The 16,993-nt window shown below is 49.5% G+C and overlaps 7 protein-coding genes across 7 annotated transcripts; 2 read left to right on the forward strand and 5 right to left on the reverse strand.

The window, feature by feature from the left end:
• Positions 1–516: 516 nt before the first annotated feature.
• EDB91DRAFT_1062182 (uncharacterized protein) lies at positions 517–1,499 on the reverse strand (the record flags this gene model as incomplete). Its single annotated transcript, XM_041314510.1, has 3 exons — positions 517–765; positions 823–1,027; positions 1,069–1,499. 3 exons carry the CDS (start codon positions 1,497–1,499, stop codon positions 517–519), a joined length of 885 nt encoding a protein of 294 aa, XP_041170932.1.
• A 695-nt stretch (positions 1,500–2,194) lies between these two features.
• Positions 2,195–2,937, reverse strand: EDB91DRAFT_1168243 (uncharacterized protein). The gene is made up of 4 exons (XM_041320094.1): positions 2,801–2,937; positions 2,538–2,749; positions 2,455–2,472; positions 2,195–2,402 (listed from the first exon to the last, which is right to left on the reverse strand). Exons 2-4 carry the CDS (start codon positions 2,703–2,705, stop codon positions 2,259–2,261), a joined length of 330 nt encoding a protein of 109 aa, XP_041170933.1. The 5' UTR covers positions 2,706–2,749; positions 2,801–2,937; the 3' UTR covers positions 2,195–2,258.
• On the reverse strand, positions 2,925–5,334 carry EDB91DRAFT_1168245 (uncharacterized protein). Its single transcript, XM_041320095.1, has 11 exons — positions 5,151–5,334; positions 4,990–5,089; positions 4,827–4,939; positions 4,635–4,775; positions 4,371–4,586; positions 4,188–4,321; positions 3,718–4,142; positions 3,409–3,668; positions 3,309–3,358; positions 3,152–3,257; positions 2,925–3,099 (listed from the first exon to the last, which is right to left on the reverse strand). Exons 1-11 carry the CDS (start codon positions 5,205–5,207, stop codon positions 3,082–3,084), a joined length of 1,620 nt encoding a protein of 539 aa, XP_041170934.1. The 5' UTR covers positions 5,208–5,334; the 3' UTR covers positions 2,925–3,081.
• Positions 5,335–6,304: 970 nt separating this feature from the next.
• Positions 6,305–11,795, forward strand: EDB91DRAFT_1168248 (exonuclease II). The gene is made up of 21 exons (XM_041320096.1): positions 6,305–6,382; positions 6,408–6,449; positions 6,513–6,529; positions 6,581–6,636; positions 6,778–7,056; positions 7,107–7,422; positions 7,478–7,722; positions 7,769–7,948; positions 7,999–8,465; positions 8,517–8,670; positions 8,721–8,842; positions 8,892–9,036; positions 9,089–9,733; positions 9,781–10,031; positions 10,081–10,374; positions 10,423–10,468; positions 10,521–10,651; positions 10,703–10,876; positions 10,914–10,996; positions 11,046–11,231; positions 11,281–11,795. The coding sequence occupies exons 2-21, from the start codon at positions 6,408–6,410 to the stop codon at positions 11,681–11,683; spliced, it is 4,236 nt and encodes a 1,411-aa protein (XP_041170935.1). The 5' UTR covers positions 6,305–6,382; the 3' UTR covers positions 11,684–11,795.
• Positions 11,795–13,118, reverse strand: EDB91DRAFT_1168254 (mitochondrial carrier domain-containing protein). Its single transcript, XM_041320097.1, has 5 exons — positions 12,970–13,118; positions 12,836–12,914; positions 12,629–12,774; positions 12,513–12,576; positions 11,795–12,462 (listed from the first exon to the last, which is right to left on the reverse strand). The coding sequence occupies exons 1-5, from the start codon at positions 13,057–13,059 to the stop codon at positions 11,858–11,860; spliced, it is 984 nt and encodes a 327-aa protein (XP_041170936.1). The 5' UTR covers positions 13,060–13,118; the 3' UTR covers positions 11,795–11,857.
• Positions 13,119–13,233: 115 nt separating this feature from the next.
• Positions 13,234–14,301, forward strand: EDB91DRAFT_1239819 (Tat binding protein 1-interacting protein-domain-containing protein; the record flags this gene model as incomplete). Its single annotated transcript, XM_041321909.1, has 7 exons — positions 13,234–13,285; positions 13,336–13,367; positions 13,420–13,543; positions 13,594–13,734; positions 13,792–13,862; positions 13,913–14,049; positions 14,133–14,301. The coding sequence occupies 7 exons, from the start codon at positions 13,234–13,236 to the stop codon at positions 14,299–14,301; spliced, it is 726 nt and encodes a 241-aa protein (XP_041170937.1).
• A 113-nt stretch (positions 14,302–14,414) lies between these two features.
• EDB91DRAFT_1062179 (uncharacterized protein) lies at positions 14,415–16,977 on the reverse strand (the record flags this gene model as incomplete). The annotated part of the gene is made up of 4 exons (XM_041314509.1): positions 14,415–15,411; positions 15,465–16,150; positions 16,202–16,704; positions 16,764–16,977. 4 exons carry the CDS (start codon positions 16,975–16,977, stop codon positions 14,415–14,417), a joined length of 2,400 nt encoding a protein of 799 aa, XP_041170938.1.
• Positions 16,978–16,993: the final 16 nt, after the last annotated feature.

Below are 16,993 nucleotides of genomic sequence, written 5' to 3' on the forward strand. Positions count from 1 at the left end.
ACTGCCCGCGTCGGGCGGAAGCACTTTCGAGACAGACTCACAAGATACGTCGTGCACGGCGCGCGGTTGATTACCTTGTTACGGGTCACATGACCGTCCGGGCCGAAATAGCTCAGTGGCGGTCCGCGATGTTGTGAAACACGCCAATGACGGGTTGGACCCGGTGAATGTGCGACACAACTCGCTCTGTGAAAATCATTCCATTGCGAGCCCAGCTCCTGTGGGCCAGGGCAAGTACCATTGTGTTGGAGTACCGCGGCCGCCCTTTCGAGCCTGAAGGAAGACTATGCCACGTACGGAGCGTCGACCCCTGTGTTGTTACAGAGCATGCAGGTCCGCCGGTAGTCTCCTTTGACCTATGCAGAGACGCTATATGACATACATGAGGGAAGAAGACCGATTGGCTAAGTACATATACGCTACAGATGTGACCAAAATAGTACACGATTACAAGAATACTAACAAATTACTTACTAGTTGGGTGTAATATTATGGAAGGCATGATGTAAAGCTACTTCACGAACACGACGACGGCGCCCTCCATGGCGATTCCTTCAGCTCAGGTTTGCAAAAAGCACGTGCGGCCCTTGCCCAGTCCTCACGCCTATGTCTGCATGAAGCCAGATAGTTGAGTTGCACAGCCGTGGGATGGTGAGCGTGGAGAATGAACATATATTCTGACATGTCGCTCTGCTGAACCACTGAAAAGGCATTTTCTCCACTTCTGATGAAGGCAGATATATCGACGCAATTATCCGGAGTGACCTGTCAAACGAGTTATTGGACTTCAATGCGGTTTGAAGTATTGATGGTGATACTCACGAAAATGGGTGGAGCTAGTGGGATGATGAAATCCTTCCCATTCCGCTTCGTCTGAAGTGAAAGGTCCCCAGTTGTAGGCCAAGAGCATTGCGAGTGTATGGTAAGTGTCTCAAAGGGAGGAGGTTGATCATCTTTTGGTAGATAGGATAGGAGACTAGGGAGATGATAGCAAGCGAACGACACACAGACACTTTGTTCCAAATCTCTGTGAACCGCTAAACATGCGTACAGACGTGAGAACGTGACACATACATTGGTGACAACTTGCGTTTCGCCCACCGAGCAATTTGAGAGTAAAGTGTATCATCGAGGTCGAAAGTAAGCTCGATTGTCCCGAGAGGCGACTCAAGTCCTTGCCGAAACATCATCACGGCCATATCCCCTCCAAATCTCGGAGAAGTGACTTGCGGAGAGGCATCATCCACCGGAGACAACGTTAATCCTTCTCCCTGGCTTTCTGCGCCCACGTCATCTGAGAATGTAGTCGATGGCTGCCTGGGCGCTGGGGAATCCGCCACTGTGTTTGGCAGAACAGTGATATCAGGGGCAACGTTTTCTGGCGTACCCAAGGGCAGTGTTTCTGAATCTTGAGGTACGTTTTCCGGTTGCGGGTGGCTTATAACAACATCAGCTAAAGTGAGTGCGCGTTCTTCTTCTTTTGGCTCTTTGACGTCCATAGATAGTGTAGCCTCGGCGAAAGGAGAGACGCTCGACTGATCAATAGTATTCGCAGGAGCTGTAGGCTCATTTGCTGTCATCAGTTCACTGGGTAGCGGTCGTGTAGGTATTCTCTTTGGCATTCGAGACGGCCGTAACTTCTCTGCAGGGGGTCCTGTTGCATCATTTACCAACTTAAGCGTATCAGGTGGGGCAGTTGAATCCACTACAGGACTTGCAGGCTTTGAATCAGGAGCAGCCGTGAGCTGATGGTGCGCCTTGAACCATTCAAGGTCACGGTGTTTTATCTGCTCAGACATCGAAGATCCCTGCCATTGGCGCTTAGGCTGGGGTTTTGGAAGAGTCCTCGTGGGGGAGACACTAGGCGGGAGATCTAAGCGAATATCTGAGCAGGGTATCGACGTGGTCACAATCTGCGTTGTAGTCTATGAATTTACATGTCAGATCACGAAAGAACAGCGCATGCGCATCTTACAGGTGATCGAATTGACTCCGCTTGCGCAGTAGGAAATCTAAGTTGCGTGCTTGGGGTCGAGTCCTGGGCAAGTGTGTTTACTGGGGTGGCATCCCTAGACAATATCATGACACTGATGTTCAGATTCAGATCAATACCTGCGTACTTGTATTCATGAGGTGTAGCTTCGCCTTCAGTCCGAAAAGGACGAACGAAGCCAATCAAAAGTTCAGAGGAACTTTGAATCAAGTCTTGGAGTCGAACTACATAACACAGTTGGCACGGCAGGACGCCTATCTGAGATTCAACACGTACGTTGCAGGTCCTCCTCCGTGAAAAACCGTAAGAAAGGGACCACAGTGCGAATCAAAGCCTTATATGTGTCCATCGCGGCCAGTGCTGACGATTCTGTTTTGAGGAACTCGTTTGTAAAGGTCGAATGCGCAATCTGTCCAGTACAAGATAAACACATAGAGCAAGGAACCGACGCATCAACGCACCTCGAGAAGCGCAACGATCTGATGTTAGGAGTCAAAAGCAGTTATATTGAGTCTCGCTTCTGTTAAGCTAATGCAGCACCCACATTGCGGAGAGCATCAGGATAGTACGCTTTATCGGAACCCAACCAGGTCTTCAGCTTATTGGCAATGGTAATATACTCCTTGACATCGTGCGATGCGAGCCTCTTTGCGAAGACCGGGAAAATCTTCGCGTTAGCGACAACGGCAGTATTTTGTCCGCGAGAACTCATGATAGGGTCGTTGGATGCTAATGAGGCCACAGAAGGCTGTCGAACTGCACAGAGTGACTATTTGTAGTGTTTGAAGACTTGGACGGTCCGCTAACCTTGTGTGGCTCATAACAAAGGGTAGAGTTCAAGTTGAACTTGTGGGTGCTTGTGGACCCACAAGACGTGGCGTTGTGGCAACAAAAGCAAACAGCCTTTCGACGTTCGGAAAATCACAAAAATCGACAAAATGACATCAAAATATAGTAATTGATATCTGATTTCTCACCCATTAACGCCCAGGCCTTGTAGACTTGTCTTCATAAGTTTTAACCCTATCTAGCATTCTATGTATGTACTGTAGATCAGTGGTATGTCACAATCGTCTCGTTGGTAATAATCAGAGCCACTCCACAGTCTACACAACAAAATGAGCTTCTTGTCTGACCGAACAAGGCAGCTGGACTTACAGCAGGAGGCTTGGAGGATATATCATAAGTAACACGATTAATTCCGTTTACCTCGTTCGTGATGCGAGAAGATATCCGACGCAAGACTTCGGGAGGGAACATGTACCTAAAACATCAAGTCAGCATTACGCAGGACCAAAAAGTAACACCAAGCTACCAATCTGCAGTCATGAAGTCTTCCGATGTCACCGCTCTTAGGGCAATCACCTGTGAAATACGTTGAGACAATGAACGGGAGAGGTTGCCGTCCTTCAAACCTGTTCGTATGTGCGTTTGTCGCCCATTACGCCAACAGCCTTCACAGGGAGCAAGACAGCAAAAGCCTGGCTGATTTGATTGTAGAGATTCGCCTTGCGAATCTCCTCGATGAATATATGATCCGCTTGCTGCAGGATCTTCACCTGCTCGCGTGTTACAGGACCCAAGATCCGGATAGCCAGACCAGGACCTGGGAAAGGGTGACGTTGAACTAAAGGTGCGGGTATCGACAAGAGTCTCCCAAGTGCACGGACTTCATCTACACAGAACAGTCAGGGTAATGGGTAAGAGGACACCGTCAACCAGACCTTTGAAGAGCTCGCGAAGGGGTTCGATCAACTTCAATTTCATGTCCTTGAGAAGCCCACCGACATTGTGGTGTGTCTTTATGGTCGCGCTAGGGCCCTTAAAGCTGATGCTCTCGATAACGTCCGGGTAGAGGGTACCTTGCAATAGCCATTCGATCTTTCCCTTGGCTTCGGCGCCATTCTTCTCCTCCTTCTCGGCAGCTTCCTCGATCTTAGCTGCTTCTGCCTCGAAGACGTTGATGAATGTGTTCCCAATAATCTTACGTTTCTGCTCCGGGTCTTCAACACCATCTAGCCGCGAGAGGAAGAGTTCAGAAGCATCCACTACGGTCAGGTTGACGCCTAGATCTTTATTCAGCATGTCATTGACTTGCTGTGCTTCATTAAGACGAAGCACGCCGTTGTCCACCATGATGGCGTGAAACCTGGGATGTAAGTAAAGCATGTGTTATAAAAAGGGGGAGGCACACCTGTCGCCGATTGCCTCGTGCATCAACTTGGCTGCGACAGTGCTGTCGACGCCACCACTGACCGCGCCGATGACACGTCCTTTCGGGCCACATATCTCGCGGATGCGAGCGATTTCCTTGCCAATGAATTCCTCCTGGAACCGCAGTGAGCATCGAAATAACTCAACACGGTGTTTACCTTACCATCGTCCAGTTCGTTTGGCATTGACATATATTCAACACAAATCGACCAATGAGCTGTCTTCCTTGTGGAGAATGCGTCACCTCTGGATGGAACTGGATGCCGTAGAATGCCTTGGAGTTGTGTGCAATGGCGGCGTAGGGAGCGGTGCTCGTCCGTCCAATCACATGGAAGTCAGGAGGCATGACGGACAGTTGATCGCCGTGTGACATCCAGACCTTACAAAAAGTTAATTGGCTTACAAGAGACGAGACAAAAACACGCACCTGCATCTGATCGCCGAGTCCTTCGAACAGGGCATCGACAGTGTTTCCCGATTCGCCGAACCTGCTGATCTGCACCTCTGCAAGCCCGTATTCGCGATGATCGCATTTTGCCACTTGACCGCTGTGATTCCAGCAGAGCTCCTAAATCTCGCGTGAGTTTGGTGTCTATCGAGACTCTGGAGAAGACCAAACCTGGAGGCCATAGCAGATACCAAGGATAGGGACACCCAGGGTGTAGATACCCGGATCCGCGTGAGGTGCATCGTCGTCGTACACGGAGTATGGAGATCCAGAGAGGATGATTCCTGAAATTTTGCGTCAGAAACGCATTTCCTGCCGCATTACATGAGCGAACCTTTGGGCTTGAATTTGAGATCTGACAGCTTTGTTGTGCACGGCATAAGCTCAGCATACACGTTCAACTCGCGGCATCTCCTTGTTATGAGGTGACTGTACTAAATCAGTACTTGATTGTCAGTACACGAGATGATTTGAATTAGAACACGGCTCCCTAACCTGCGAACCAAAATCAAGGATAAGAATGGTATCGAACTGATCGTGTATTTCGGCCATTTTAATGATATTTTTTCGAGGACTCCTTGACTTCACGGAGAATGATACGCAGATGTACGATCTCTGTCGAGAAAGATAGTCGAGATCTTGGATCAGAAGATAAGCCGAAGTGAAGCAAACGAAAATTAAGCACCCGTGGGAAAGCTTCATTCGGTCCACTAGTGCATTCATTGCACATCCGAAAGCCTACACGGAGAGGCGATCAAGGCGTGACTCTTGCCTGTGTACTATATCGGTGTTTAGGCGTACTGCGTGGCGGATTCAGAGCCTCCAACAATCTAATCCGAATCGCACATCATGCATTTATGGCTAGTTGATCTGTACCATAAAATGAATTCAAGAATAGTACTCAAGCTCTCGTCGAGTCAACTTTGCATGCGCAGTTGTAGCGTTCTCGAAGATTTGATCAACAGCGACGTTTACTATACCATATGATCAAGAGGTGTACCACCTGTGTCCGAATATACGGGGTAGGTATATGTAGCAAAGACAGGTTAGCTCTTTGCGGTGCCATCCGAGACTTGTTCGTACAGGGGAAAGGTAGGGGACGCCGTTGAATAGTGGAGACCTGTTTCCTTCTACAATGTTTGTTTGCTCACCCGGGTCGATCGCCGAGGGTAGGTCCCGTCCCAATCCAGACTTGTGGCCTAAGGAAAGGATCAGGGCATGGTAAGTATGGTATTTGAAGTTTTGATGAAGTCGAGTAAAACTTCATCGGTTGAGATAAAATCATATCAGTTAATGAAAGCAACTCACAAGCTCCAAACCTCACTACGCTATAACGGCCATGCTGAGGCCGTCCAAGTCGCTTGAATTGATAACTCTGCCACTACATACGTGTTATCCCCAGGGGGTTTGTCTGAATCTCTTAGTGGGAGGAAGGAAAAGGACGTCGGCACAGACTTCAGACCACTCGCTGAGTGAAACATGAGATGTCCAATTATGAAGCGCAGTGTCATCCCTAACCTGCAGGATCACACAACCGTTCTTAACAGGGCCGTAGGTAAGTGCGCCTGTCGCTAACCTGTGGTCTGGTGAAAACAAGCAAGTTTTAAGTTTAACGCGAAGTTAGCGTTGCTTATGTAATAAGCTTCCCCATCTCAACTTGCGCGTCCTCGAATAACCGTCAATCATCATATTCTCAGTAACTAGTACTCTTCTTTTCCTCGCTATGGGTTCGTCTAGTTGCTGATTTTTTCTATGCATATACTTACACTTTTCTATTTTCCAGGAATCCCCAAGGTTCGTCCTTTTATCTGTGAGATGTCTATATACTAAGGGAGCTAAACGTTCTTCGTGCTGCAGTTTTTCCGTTATATTTCGTGAGTCAGGAGTCGTCTATTACCCCATGATATAAGCTGATATTTTATCAGTGAACGGTACCCGCTTACCTCCCAGTTGATCGAGGAGAACAAGATTCCAGAATTTGGTGAGTTATGACACGGACTCGGTGCTCTCGCGCTAAAGTCTTCGAATAGATAACCTCTATCTCGATTTCAATGGAATAATTCACAATTGTGATTAATTCTCTGAGATGCAGTGCAGAATGGCGTGTTCAATTTCATTTTAGGCTCACATCCAAATGATGAAGACGCTCACTTCAGAGTATCCGAAGAGCAAATATATACTGCGATATTCGCATATGTGGACCTACTGTTTGGTAAGATAAAGCCAAAGAAACTCTTCTTTATGGCAGTGGATGGCGTGGCTCCGCGGGCGAAGATGAACCAGCAACGAAGTCGACGGTTTCGCAGTGCCAAGGAAGCGAAGGAGGTCAGAGAGATTGCAGAGTCGAAAGGAGAGAAACTTCCAGAAGAGAAAGCGTTTGATAGTAATTGCATTACACCAGGTGCGTTCTTGGCGGCTTCATATGACATTATGTCATTTATTCCGTCTTAGGTACCCCCTTCATGGCTAGGCTATCTGCCCAGCTACGTTACTTCGTGAACAAGAAGATTACCGATGATGCTAATTGGCGTGGCGTACAAGTCGTATTATCCGGTCATGAAGTACCAGGTGAAGGTGAACACAAGATTATGGAATACATCCGACTGTCAAGAGCTCAACCCGATTACAACCCCAACGTCCGACACTGTTTGTACGGTCTTGACGCTGACCTCATTATGCTTGGCCTTTTGAGCCATGATCCCCACTTCTGTCTCTTGCGAGAGGAAGTGAAGTTCGGGCCTGCCGCGAGGAAGAAGGGTAACATCAGGTATTTCGCAGTTCTCTTTCGTGCACAAGGCAAATTAACTAAACACCAGCGCAAGTCTGGAAAACCTCAACTTCTACCTTCTACATCTCTCGCTGATGCGTGAATACCTGGACCTCGAGTTTCGCGACATAGAACACATTCTCGCATTCGATTACAGCCTAGAGCGAGTCATCGATGATTTCATTCTACTGGCAGTCTTCGTCGGAAATGATTTTCTACCTAATCTTCCAGATTTACATATCCACGAGAACGGACTGGAGCGCTTATTTGATGTGTACAAGAAAGTTTTGCCATCGATGGGTAGGTCTTCGACGCCTATTTTTCCTGCATAAACTCACTGTTCAAGATGGTTATATAAACGAGAACGGGGTTATCAATACCAAGCGGCTGCAGGTCGTCCTGGACGAAATGACCATATGGGAGCGAGAAATATTCGAGAAAGAATATGGAGACGCGAATTGGTTTAAGGGAAAACGGGGCAAACACGTCCAAGAAATGGAACATGCGCGCAAGCGTGCTAAGCTTGGTACATTTCTCTATATCTTCCTTCGGCAATTAATGCTTAATCCCTATTAGTTCTGACGCGCCCTCAACGAGATATTTTTGACCAAGTGCGGCAATTTGTCTTGCAAAGTCGCGGGAAACCATCACAGCACCGAACTGCGGCCCTCACAATGCCCAACACATTCCCCGCCCGGGAACGAAAGTTCATCAGCACCCTGGCGGAGGAGTTGCATCTGTCTGTCACTTGGGATGAGTTCGATAAAGAGGACCAGAATCTTGTCACATGGCGACTCCCCGGGGCTTTGGACGAACCCTTGCCAGAATCTGATGCTGAGCCAGTTAATGGACACGGAAATTCCGAAGGCGAATGGGAAGATGTGGACGAGGAAGATGAAGAAGGCAGGGTTGCAGTCGATCGAGTGTTGAAGAAATTTGACAAGGCGCCCGTGGCGGATGACGATGACGGAGGAGGTTTCGACGCTCGACATGAACAATCCGTCAATGACAAAATGGCGGAATGGAAACGAGAATATTACAAGGTAAGTCCTCACCTCGCATACTGTTTATCAGACTGACTGTTTGTATGTCAGGGAAAACTTGGGATCTCCTACGATGCCCCCGAAGAGATGCACCAGTTAATTTACCGCTATACAGAGGGCCTACAATGGGTTATGCACTACTATTATAGTGGCATTGCCTCCTGGGGCTGGTTTTACGACTACCATTACGCGCCACGGATATCGGGTACCTTTTGCACTCCTTGTCTTCGGTGCGTTACACTCACCTCTTTTAAGATTTACGCGGCCTTGGTGACATGTCGTTCACATTCGAGCTGGGCAAACCTTTCCATCCTTTTGAACAATTGATGGGCGTCCTCCCATCCGCAAGTATGGATCATATTCCGCAAGCCTACCAAGTAGGTTCAGTGGCTTGTTGTCATACATCGCAATGCTAATCACCTGCAGGACCTGATGTATGATCCAAATTCACCGATATTGGACTTCTACCCCCCCGAATTCGAGCTAGACCTCAATGGGAAGAAGCAAGAATGGGAAGCGATCGTTAAGATTCCCTTCATTGATGAGCAACGGCTGTTGCGAGCAATGAAATGTGAGTACCGAGTTCCACTTTTTGGCCTTCGTTCATTGTTTCACGCGTGCAGCACGAGAACAGAGGTTGACTCCAGAAGAGCGCCGCCGCAATGGCTTCGGGACCAGTACCAAATTTTCCTTCGATCCTGGAGAGACTACGGTCTATCCTTCATCATTGCCAGACTTCTTCCCTCCCATATATCGTTGCACATGCAAGATGGAATCCTTCGACCTACCGACTCTTGATGGCCTTCATCTTGTGCCTGGACTATGTGAAGGTGTATGCCTCGGTGCCTCAGCTCTTGCTGGATTCCCGTCCCTCGATACCTTACCCCACACAGCACAACTAGGTTTCCACGGTGTCAATGTACACGGCTCCGAAAGCCGGAACAAGTCCATGGTGGTTCACATCCAAAATCCTCACGAAAACCGCAAGACAGAAGATATCGCCGAGGAAATGGTCGGCAAACGCACTTTCATCGGATGGCCTTTCTTACAAGAGGGGCTCGTCGTCGCGGTGTCTGATTCGTTGTTCAAATACGAGAAGTTCAAAGTCATACCCAGTGCACCTCCAAAGGTCGTTTCCAATCCACATTTCCAGCAGGGCTTGGGTCATTGGAAGAGTAAAGCTGAACGGATCGAGTCGGTATATTCGAAGAAATGTGGAGTTATTACTAGTGACGTCGATGTCCTTGTGCACGTCCGTCCGCTGAAAGGCGAGTGCTAGTGCTTTATGGGCGTTCCTTCTTACACATTCGTGCAGGTTTGAAACGCTTGGAATCAGGAGCATTAGTTAAGGACTACGAGGGACCTGATAAAGAGCTCGAACAAGCTGTCCAGATGGTCATCTCAGAAGTTGCGTCTGAAGATCCCAGGTTTCTCGAGAAGGATGCTCCACCTCTGTCAGAAGAATTCCCTGATGGAACGAACATTTTTTTCCTGGGCGAACATGCATATGGTGTGGCTGCCCAGGTGTCTTCAACTACCGACAGCGCTCTGTCTGTTGTCTTGGCAGTATGTCTCAATGCCCCACTACGATATATTTTTCTAAATGACCTCTTAGTTCTTCCCTTTAGACAAAGCGGAAAACGAGAAGTTCCAGACTATTGTTGAGAGTCGTGTTTCCCAGCACTACTTGCCATCATTCAAAGCAGCCTCCTCACTAAGGATGTCACCCAGAGCGCTCTCCAAGATCACATCTAGCTTCATGGTCCTCACGTCTGATCATCAAAAGAACAATCTCGGACTAAGTATCAAGTTTGAGGCCAAGGCCTTGAAGGTCATCGACTACTCAACGAAGTCTGGTCGCTATTGGGAGTTTAGCGAGAAGGCAGTTGACCTCATCCGTGAATATAAGGTTAGTTCTGTTCGAATTGCCTCTGAATTGCAACTCAGCGTTTGTCAGGATAAATTCCCGGAAGTATTTGGGATTCTGGACCAAGGGGGCGACGGTAAGCTGCTGAACTCGCCAGCAATTCCTTGGTCTAATTCCTAGAATGTTAGATATGGCCCGGGCTACGGACATCTTTGACTCCCATGCTGATGCTAAGGTCAAGGAAGTGAAGTCTTGGCTCAAATCCAAGGGCGTCCGAGATTTAGAGCCAGTCTCGCTCTTTTCGGACAACCTAGCGAAGGTATATCAGGGTCACCATTTATCCCAAGAGTCATCTCAAAGTTGCCTCTAGAGTACCGTCAAAGAAATTGAAGAGCTCGCCGACGAAATCAATAAAAACAGATCAAAAACGGCAATCAAGAAAGTCATCGTGAAGAACATCCCTCGTCACGCAGTTCTCAAACCATCGCATGCTATCTATCGACTCCAGAACCAGCACTTTGCTTTGGGAGATAGGGTCACTATGGTTCCAAGATTCAGGTGGAGTTCCGTTGTCTGTGAAGGGCGTTGTCATCGGGTTAAACTCGAAGTCGATGGATGTCGTGTGGGATGTCGCATTTATGTCTGGTACGACGCTTGGGGACAGGTAAGTGGAACACTTCTTTTGGCCTGAGACACTTAATATTGGGATTTAGATGTTCTCAGTATCGGGGCTCAACCGTGGAGTTTAACTCCTGTCTGAACCTTAGCAATCCCCAATTCATTGCCTCTACCTCCACTCGCCCAAACGTCCCTTTCAAACCTCGATCCGGCCCGTATCCGGCCATTCAGCCTGCTCCTGGGCATCAAGCTGTTGCTGGATTCCGTCCTGCTGAACGGAGGTGAGGTTCTTGTGCTCACGCGTTACATGCGGTGCTGACTTCAGCCTAGTCAACCTGTAGCAATTATGTCCAATCCAAACCGAGGCCGTGGAGGGCATGTCACTCGTGCAGCTCGTGGAGGCCCTCCTTTCATTGGCCGCGGAGGACCACCAGTCAATGGACGAGGTGGACCTTCCATCAACGGTCGTCCAGCGCCGACAGCAGAAGGCACCTCACGAGGCGAAGCTTCCGGATCGACATCACAACTTGTCGTGAACGCTGACAATCAACCTCCCTCTCATGACAATGGTGCACCCAGCAGAGGCGGTGCGGTTCATCACCCGTATCCTCATCAACATCCCAGAGGTGGTTTCCGAGGACGAGGGTTCGCGCCGCATTTTGATCGCGGGAGAGGAAGGGGTTTCCGAGGAAGGGGACGTGGAGCTTTCATTCATCCTATCGAGTCTTCATGAGCTTTGTGTATTTTTACCTTCTTATCTGTAGCCTTGCTGTAGCCTTCGTGTAGTTTGGATTCGCTTGTTGTCCGTTCAATGTCATTTTTCGCAGTCAACGTCCAGCAGTGCCGCTCAAAACAAGCTCGAAGGTTATAGTGATAAAATAAGGCTTATAATCACGGGTTATAATTTCTAAGCACCCAGCAAATTTTTGCCTGCTTGCCAAACGGCGAAACTGATGGCAGTCATGGGTATGATCTTCAAGTAACCTATTCCTAATCCAACGTAGAAACCTCTCCACCCTCCACTTGCGTACACAGCACACACAGTCTCCCCCCACCGTAGCCACCTATCTGGTCTAGTCAAACCTCCGACTTGCATACGCCGACGAACGACCTCAAAGGGGTATGATGCAGTCTGCGAAATTGCACCGGAAACGGCACCAATGGCAAGATTTGCCACGGGGTGAGGTCGCTTGGAATGGTCATCAATCGCTGGGTAGAAGTGCGCGCGCAAGAAATCCCAAGTGAGGAATGCGGTACCAGCATAAGGAACCATGCCGACCATGGTCACGGTGAAGCCACGGTAAAACTTGAGAATGGGGAAGCGCTCAAAGATTTGAGCCGTTGTGGACCGCGTTGCAGAGGAAGGCGTAGAGCCCTCGTTGTATATAACGCGCATAGCTCGGAGGAATGAGGGCCGCATTTGGCCGGTAGACTGGCTGGACAAACGACTATGGAACGCCATGCGTACGCGGACCAACTCGAGCGGATAGGTAAAAGTCACGGAGGTTATGCCTGCAGCGAATACGTTTGAATGAGGAGATATGAGTGAGAAATCAGCTTACCTGCAAGGGCGCCAGCAGCAAACTGTCGGGAATTCGTTTCTAGTTCCCTCGTCGGTATCAAAAGCTGCATGGTATAGTAAGAAAGTGTGCGCACAAGTGTAATGGTGGGGGCGTACCGCTCTCCATTGGTCATAGGCCATAAACTTTATGGCTGCGTACGGAAATATGCGGAGAAGAGTTGCAGAGTGACCTTGAAGCAATCCTCTGGCGCCTCCATCTCTGTATATCGCGAGTCCAGCTCGATATGCTCCACTCCAAGTTCCTTTGGGGGTATGAAGTCACTCCGGGGGTAGATGCGGAGATACGCCAATACATATACATACCGGCATACTTCTGAAAATCAGGGTTTGAGGCTTGGAAGAGGATCTTGACTCTATCAAGGGGGGCGACTGCTGTCTTTGCCTGTGGATGCGGGGGGTCAATTAATCGCAGAGAACACGATAAAAGCAAGTCGTACAATACATCCTGCCAATCCGCCAGCAATTCCAGATCGAATAGCATAGTCGAGTGAACGTTTGTCTCGCTGGTGTGAGACAGTAGAACTCATGAATACCCAGCTGTAGCTATGTACTGGACACACTCATGTGCAGAAAGCGGGGGACGGGGTAGGTGCCGGAGCTAACTCCCGAAAATCACAGACTTTTAGTCATGTCCACGTGACTCCGAAATTGCGTCCTTATCACGCGTTCATCATCGACATCGCTTTCTAACACTGACCATAATGACAAGCAAAGCCAAAAGCTCAGATGTCAAGGTACTCAAAGGCCAAGAAGGTGGGGCCTACTTTCGATTCGCTGGCTCTGTCTTTCTCATGTCACATTAGCCGAAGATACAATATTGCAATATCTGAAAAGAGTGACCCAGAAAAAGGCGCATATATGCGCTATACTGACATGCCATACAACAGATGAACCGTCCTTTTGGTGCTGTAGATGTTTCTGCCAACCTGAAAGGTGCAGTTCCGAAGGCTGCAACGCAGAAGATCCTCGTCGCTCTGGCAGAAAAGGGCGAGATCGTGCAGAAGACATATGGTGTGTACAGATTTGTAAAGAAGAGCTTCTTGCGTTTACAACCTATCGAGGGAAAACGAGTTTCTTCGTCGTTAATCAGGCCAGCATCGATGCGGTTCCTGCCGACAAGCTAGCAGAACTTGAAGTAGAATGCAAGACGATCGAGGAAGGTAACAACGTGCTTGCGGCGGAAGTCAAGGTTCTAACAACAGGTAACGTGGCGAAACAAAGACAGAAGCTACCCTCGTATTAACCATCAATTGCGAAAGAACTGTCTAAACTCAAGAACTGTCCAACGGACGAGGAACTCGACGCACAAATTGCGAGCATGAAAGAGGGAGTAAGTACAGGACTCTCACCTGCTTTTGAGTGAACCAATGTGTCCCAAAGATAGCACAACTCACTGAAAGACTCGTCCCGCTTCGCTCCGGTGCACCACTCATATCTGCTGAAGAACTTGCCAAGGTCGATGTTGACTGGGCGAAATGGCGTGCGGAATGGGCTCGCCGACGAAAAATCTTCATGACGTCAGTTCCTTGCCCACCCACTAACCATTCAAGACCACCGACACAGTAAAACCATCCATTCATGTTACTGATTGCCTAGATAGTTTTTGGCAGCTTGCAACAGATTCCCTGCCACCCCAAGACGCTGAGACGCTTGCCGAGGATCTAGCGATCGAGTTCGACACTACAGAGCACAGGGCACTCGAGAAGGGACCATTGTGCGCTATACAAGGTACAAACGCTCGCAGCAACCTGAAGAGGAAGCGAGAGTAGTTGGTTGTCACAGCATCTTGTTCACATGTCCGTTTATTCATGTGCTTGCTACATCGTTATGAAGACAGAAGTGTAGACAAAGTAGACCGGAGGACGGTAAAATATGCGAGTGATCAGTGGATGATATTGAATGCTGGACTCTGCCATCCTCTTCGCTTCTCCTCATCCCTCTTCTTGTGCTCAACGCTTTGCTTGAAACTCTGCACCTGCTTTAGACCTTTCTTCCCGGCCTGCTCCACTCGTTCAGCGACAGTCTTCCCAACTTCCATGGCACCTCCGACGTCCATCCCAGGGATCCTTTCTGCAAGCGGCTCCGCATGTATTCCAAGAGGACCTCTCTTCTCCCCGGAAAGAATCTGTGGTTCCGCGCCCATTGCAATCTTCGCGCTGCCGCCCAGATCATCCTTTACAATACCCGTTCCAGTGGCTCTCCAACCGGACAGAAGGCCACCCTCCATACGACGTAACCTCCCTATCTCGCTCCAAACCGCAGCAGCAACAGACGCCGCAGTCCCAAGTCCAGCATCCTGGAACACCTCTGAGCGCCGCTCGATATCAAACGCCACAGCATCAGCAGCATCGAACAGACCCCGTATCTGCTCCTCCAGCGTGCGTGAAATGGCCTCACGGAAGCGAAGCACAATGATAGGCCTGAAGACGGATGCGAGGATTGGGTGATTGGATTGTTTAACTTGCATATCGATATCCTCCGCCACATTCACCTCGACACGCTCGATCGTGAAGAACCGTCCAAGACGCTCGCGCTCCTTCAGGCCTTGGAGCGTGTTTGGAATCAAGCGGAACTTCAGATCGATGTCGATGCCCTTTGGAGGGAGACTAAACTCCATGAGACCACTGAAATCCTTGGGCCCGACGGTAGCAACTTTATCCTTGTAAAAGAATGATACCTCCTTGAGCGAAAGCTGGACTGCTTGCATCCGAATATGCGTAAGGGTGCCTATGGCAGTGGTTGTTGACTGCGACCCGGCGGGTGCGGTAATGTCAACGTCAGTGATATTGCGGATGTAGACGTGCCCAGGAAGCAAGCTCAACGAGGAGACGTCGAGGTTCTCAAGTACAAACTCGATCTCGTTATCAACGTACTCGGTTCTATGAGACTAGTCAGCGGATCCCGCAACCCATCATTGGTTGGAGAAACGTACCTTGGAATTGGAATGTCCTGAATGACCCTCAAGATGCGTGGCGCATAAACGTTGAACATGTCCTGCCAGAACCAGGAAGCCTGATCGAGCGCAAATTGCATACCCATCTGTCCGCCCGTGCTTACGCTCTGCGCCACATCCCTAGCAAACGTGGCATGTGCCTTCCGCGCGCGCTGCGAGTCTGCATCCTTTGTGATCGCCTGCTGGAACTCATGAATCTCATGCCTGAAGGCCCGTACATCCTCTTTCCACTTCCGTCCCGCATCTGAATCTTGATTAACAAGCTGCTTCCAGCGCTCACCGAGTCGTTGGTGCTTCTGGCGTGCTTCTTCTGAGCGTGCATACCCAGGCTCGTCGAGGCTCTTGCGAACGTGCGCGAAGAAATCGTTGAACCAGCTCTTTAAGTCTTCGTCATTCCTGATATCTACAGCGCACAGGCGGAGCTGGGCGAAGACATCATCCAGGGACTTGCCACCAGCGGCGCGCTCGACGAGAGTGCGGATGCCACGAAGTGCTTTGAGGATATGCTTCTCTGGGGAAGGATCGTCAATGAAGGATTCGAGGGTTGTGGACTGATTGACGTCGGCAGCGGTGTCAAGAGACCTGTTGAGCCACTTCGACGCGGTGTCAAAAAGCGTAGAGAGAGCACGGTGGTAGTCCTCGTCCTTTGCCGCACGTTCACAGATCTGCGCAAAACATTATCAGCACCGTAAGGTTTGACGATAAGAACAGCAAACATTGTGATAGGTCTCTTGCAGACGGGTACGAGTGCGCTCAGCAATGTCTTCAGCAGATGCCTTTACCTCCTGCCCGACGCCTATAACCTTGGATCCGGTGTCTTTCGCCGTATCCATCGCCTTCTCAAATTTCGTCTTCGCATCTTCCTCCTGCTCCCGTTGCAATTCTTCCGGGCTCTTCTGCTTCCGCCCAAGATTGTCCCGGTCGCCCTGTTGCACCTCCGTGTCGAACTCGCGAAGACCTTCCTTGGCGTAAGCGGCTCCGGATTCGATAGCCTCTGCGAGATCGGCCATGGCGAGACGCGCAAAGGACGCAAAGTCGTTGAGGAGGACGCTTCCTTCCCCACTGACGTTTGTCCAAATTATACGCAGAAGAGTGCGGATGGCAGAGCGGAGAGCTTGGAGATCGGCGGAAGCCTCGTCAGTATCCATTGCTTCTACATGCGTCTCTGCATAATCGCCCTCGGAGAGATGCCAGAGGACTTCCTGCACGAGATCGTCATCTGTATCGAAAGAAGTTCGATGAGTTCAAATTAAGACTGAGTGACGTTGAGACGATTACAGTTTTTATTATCCCCAAGCTTCTTGTACGCTAGGAGGAGGTCTTGAACCCCGCGTGCGAGAACTTTACCTGACTCGCTGAGCTTTCCTGAGTCAGGGGATTCGAAGCTCGCGACGATATGCTCGAGTGTCCACTCAATTGCAGCATCGACCTGCTTCTGGGTGGGGAGCTTGCCAGCGTCAAGAGCAGCAATAAAAGAAGATAATTTGTCCATGGTGTGTTGTTGTGAA

Source organism: Suillus paluster (genome assembly GCF_016628075.1).
Source record: "Suillus paluster strain FC165 chromosome Unknown EDB91scaffold_116, whole genome shotgun sequence".
NCBI lineage: Eukaryota > Fungi > Basidiomycota > Agaricomycetes > Boletales > Suillaceae > Suillus > Suillus paluster.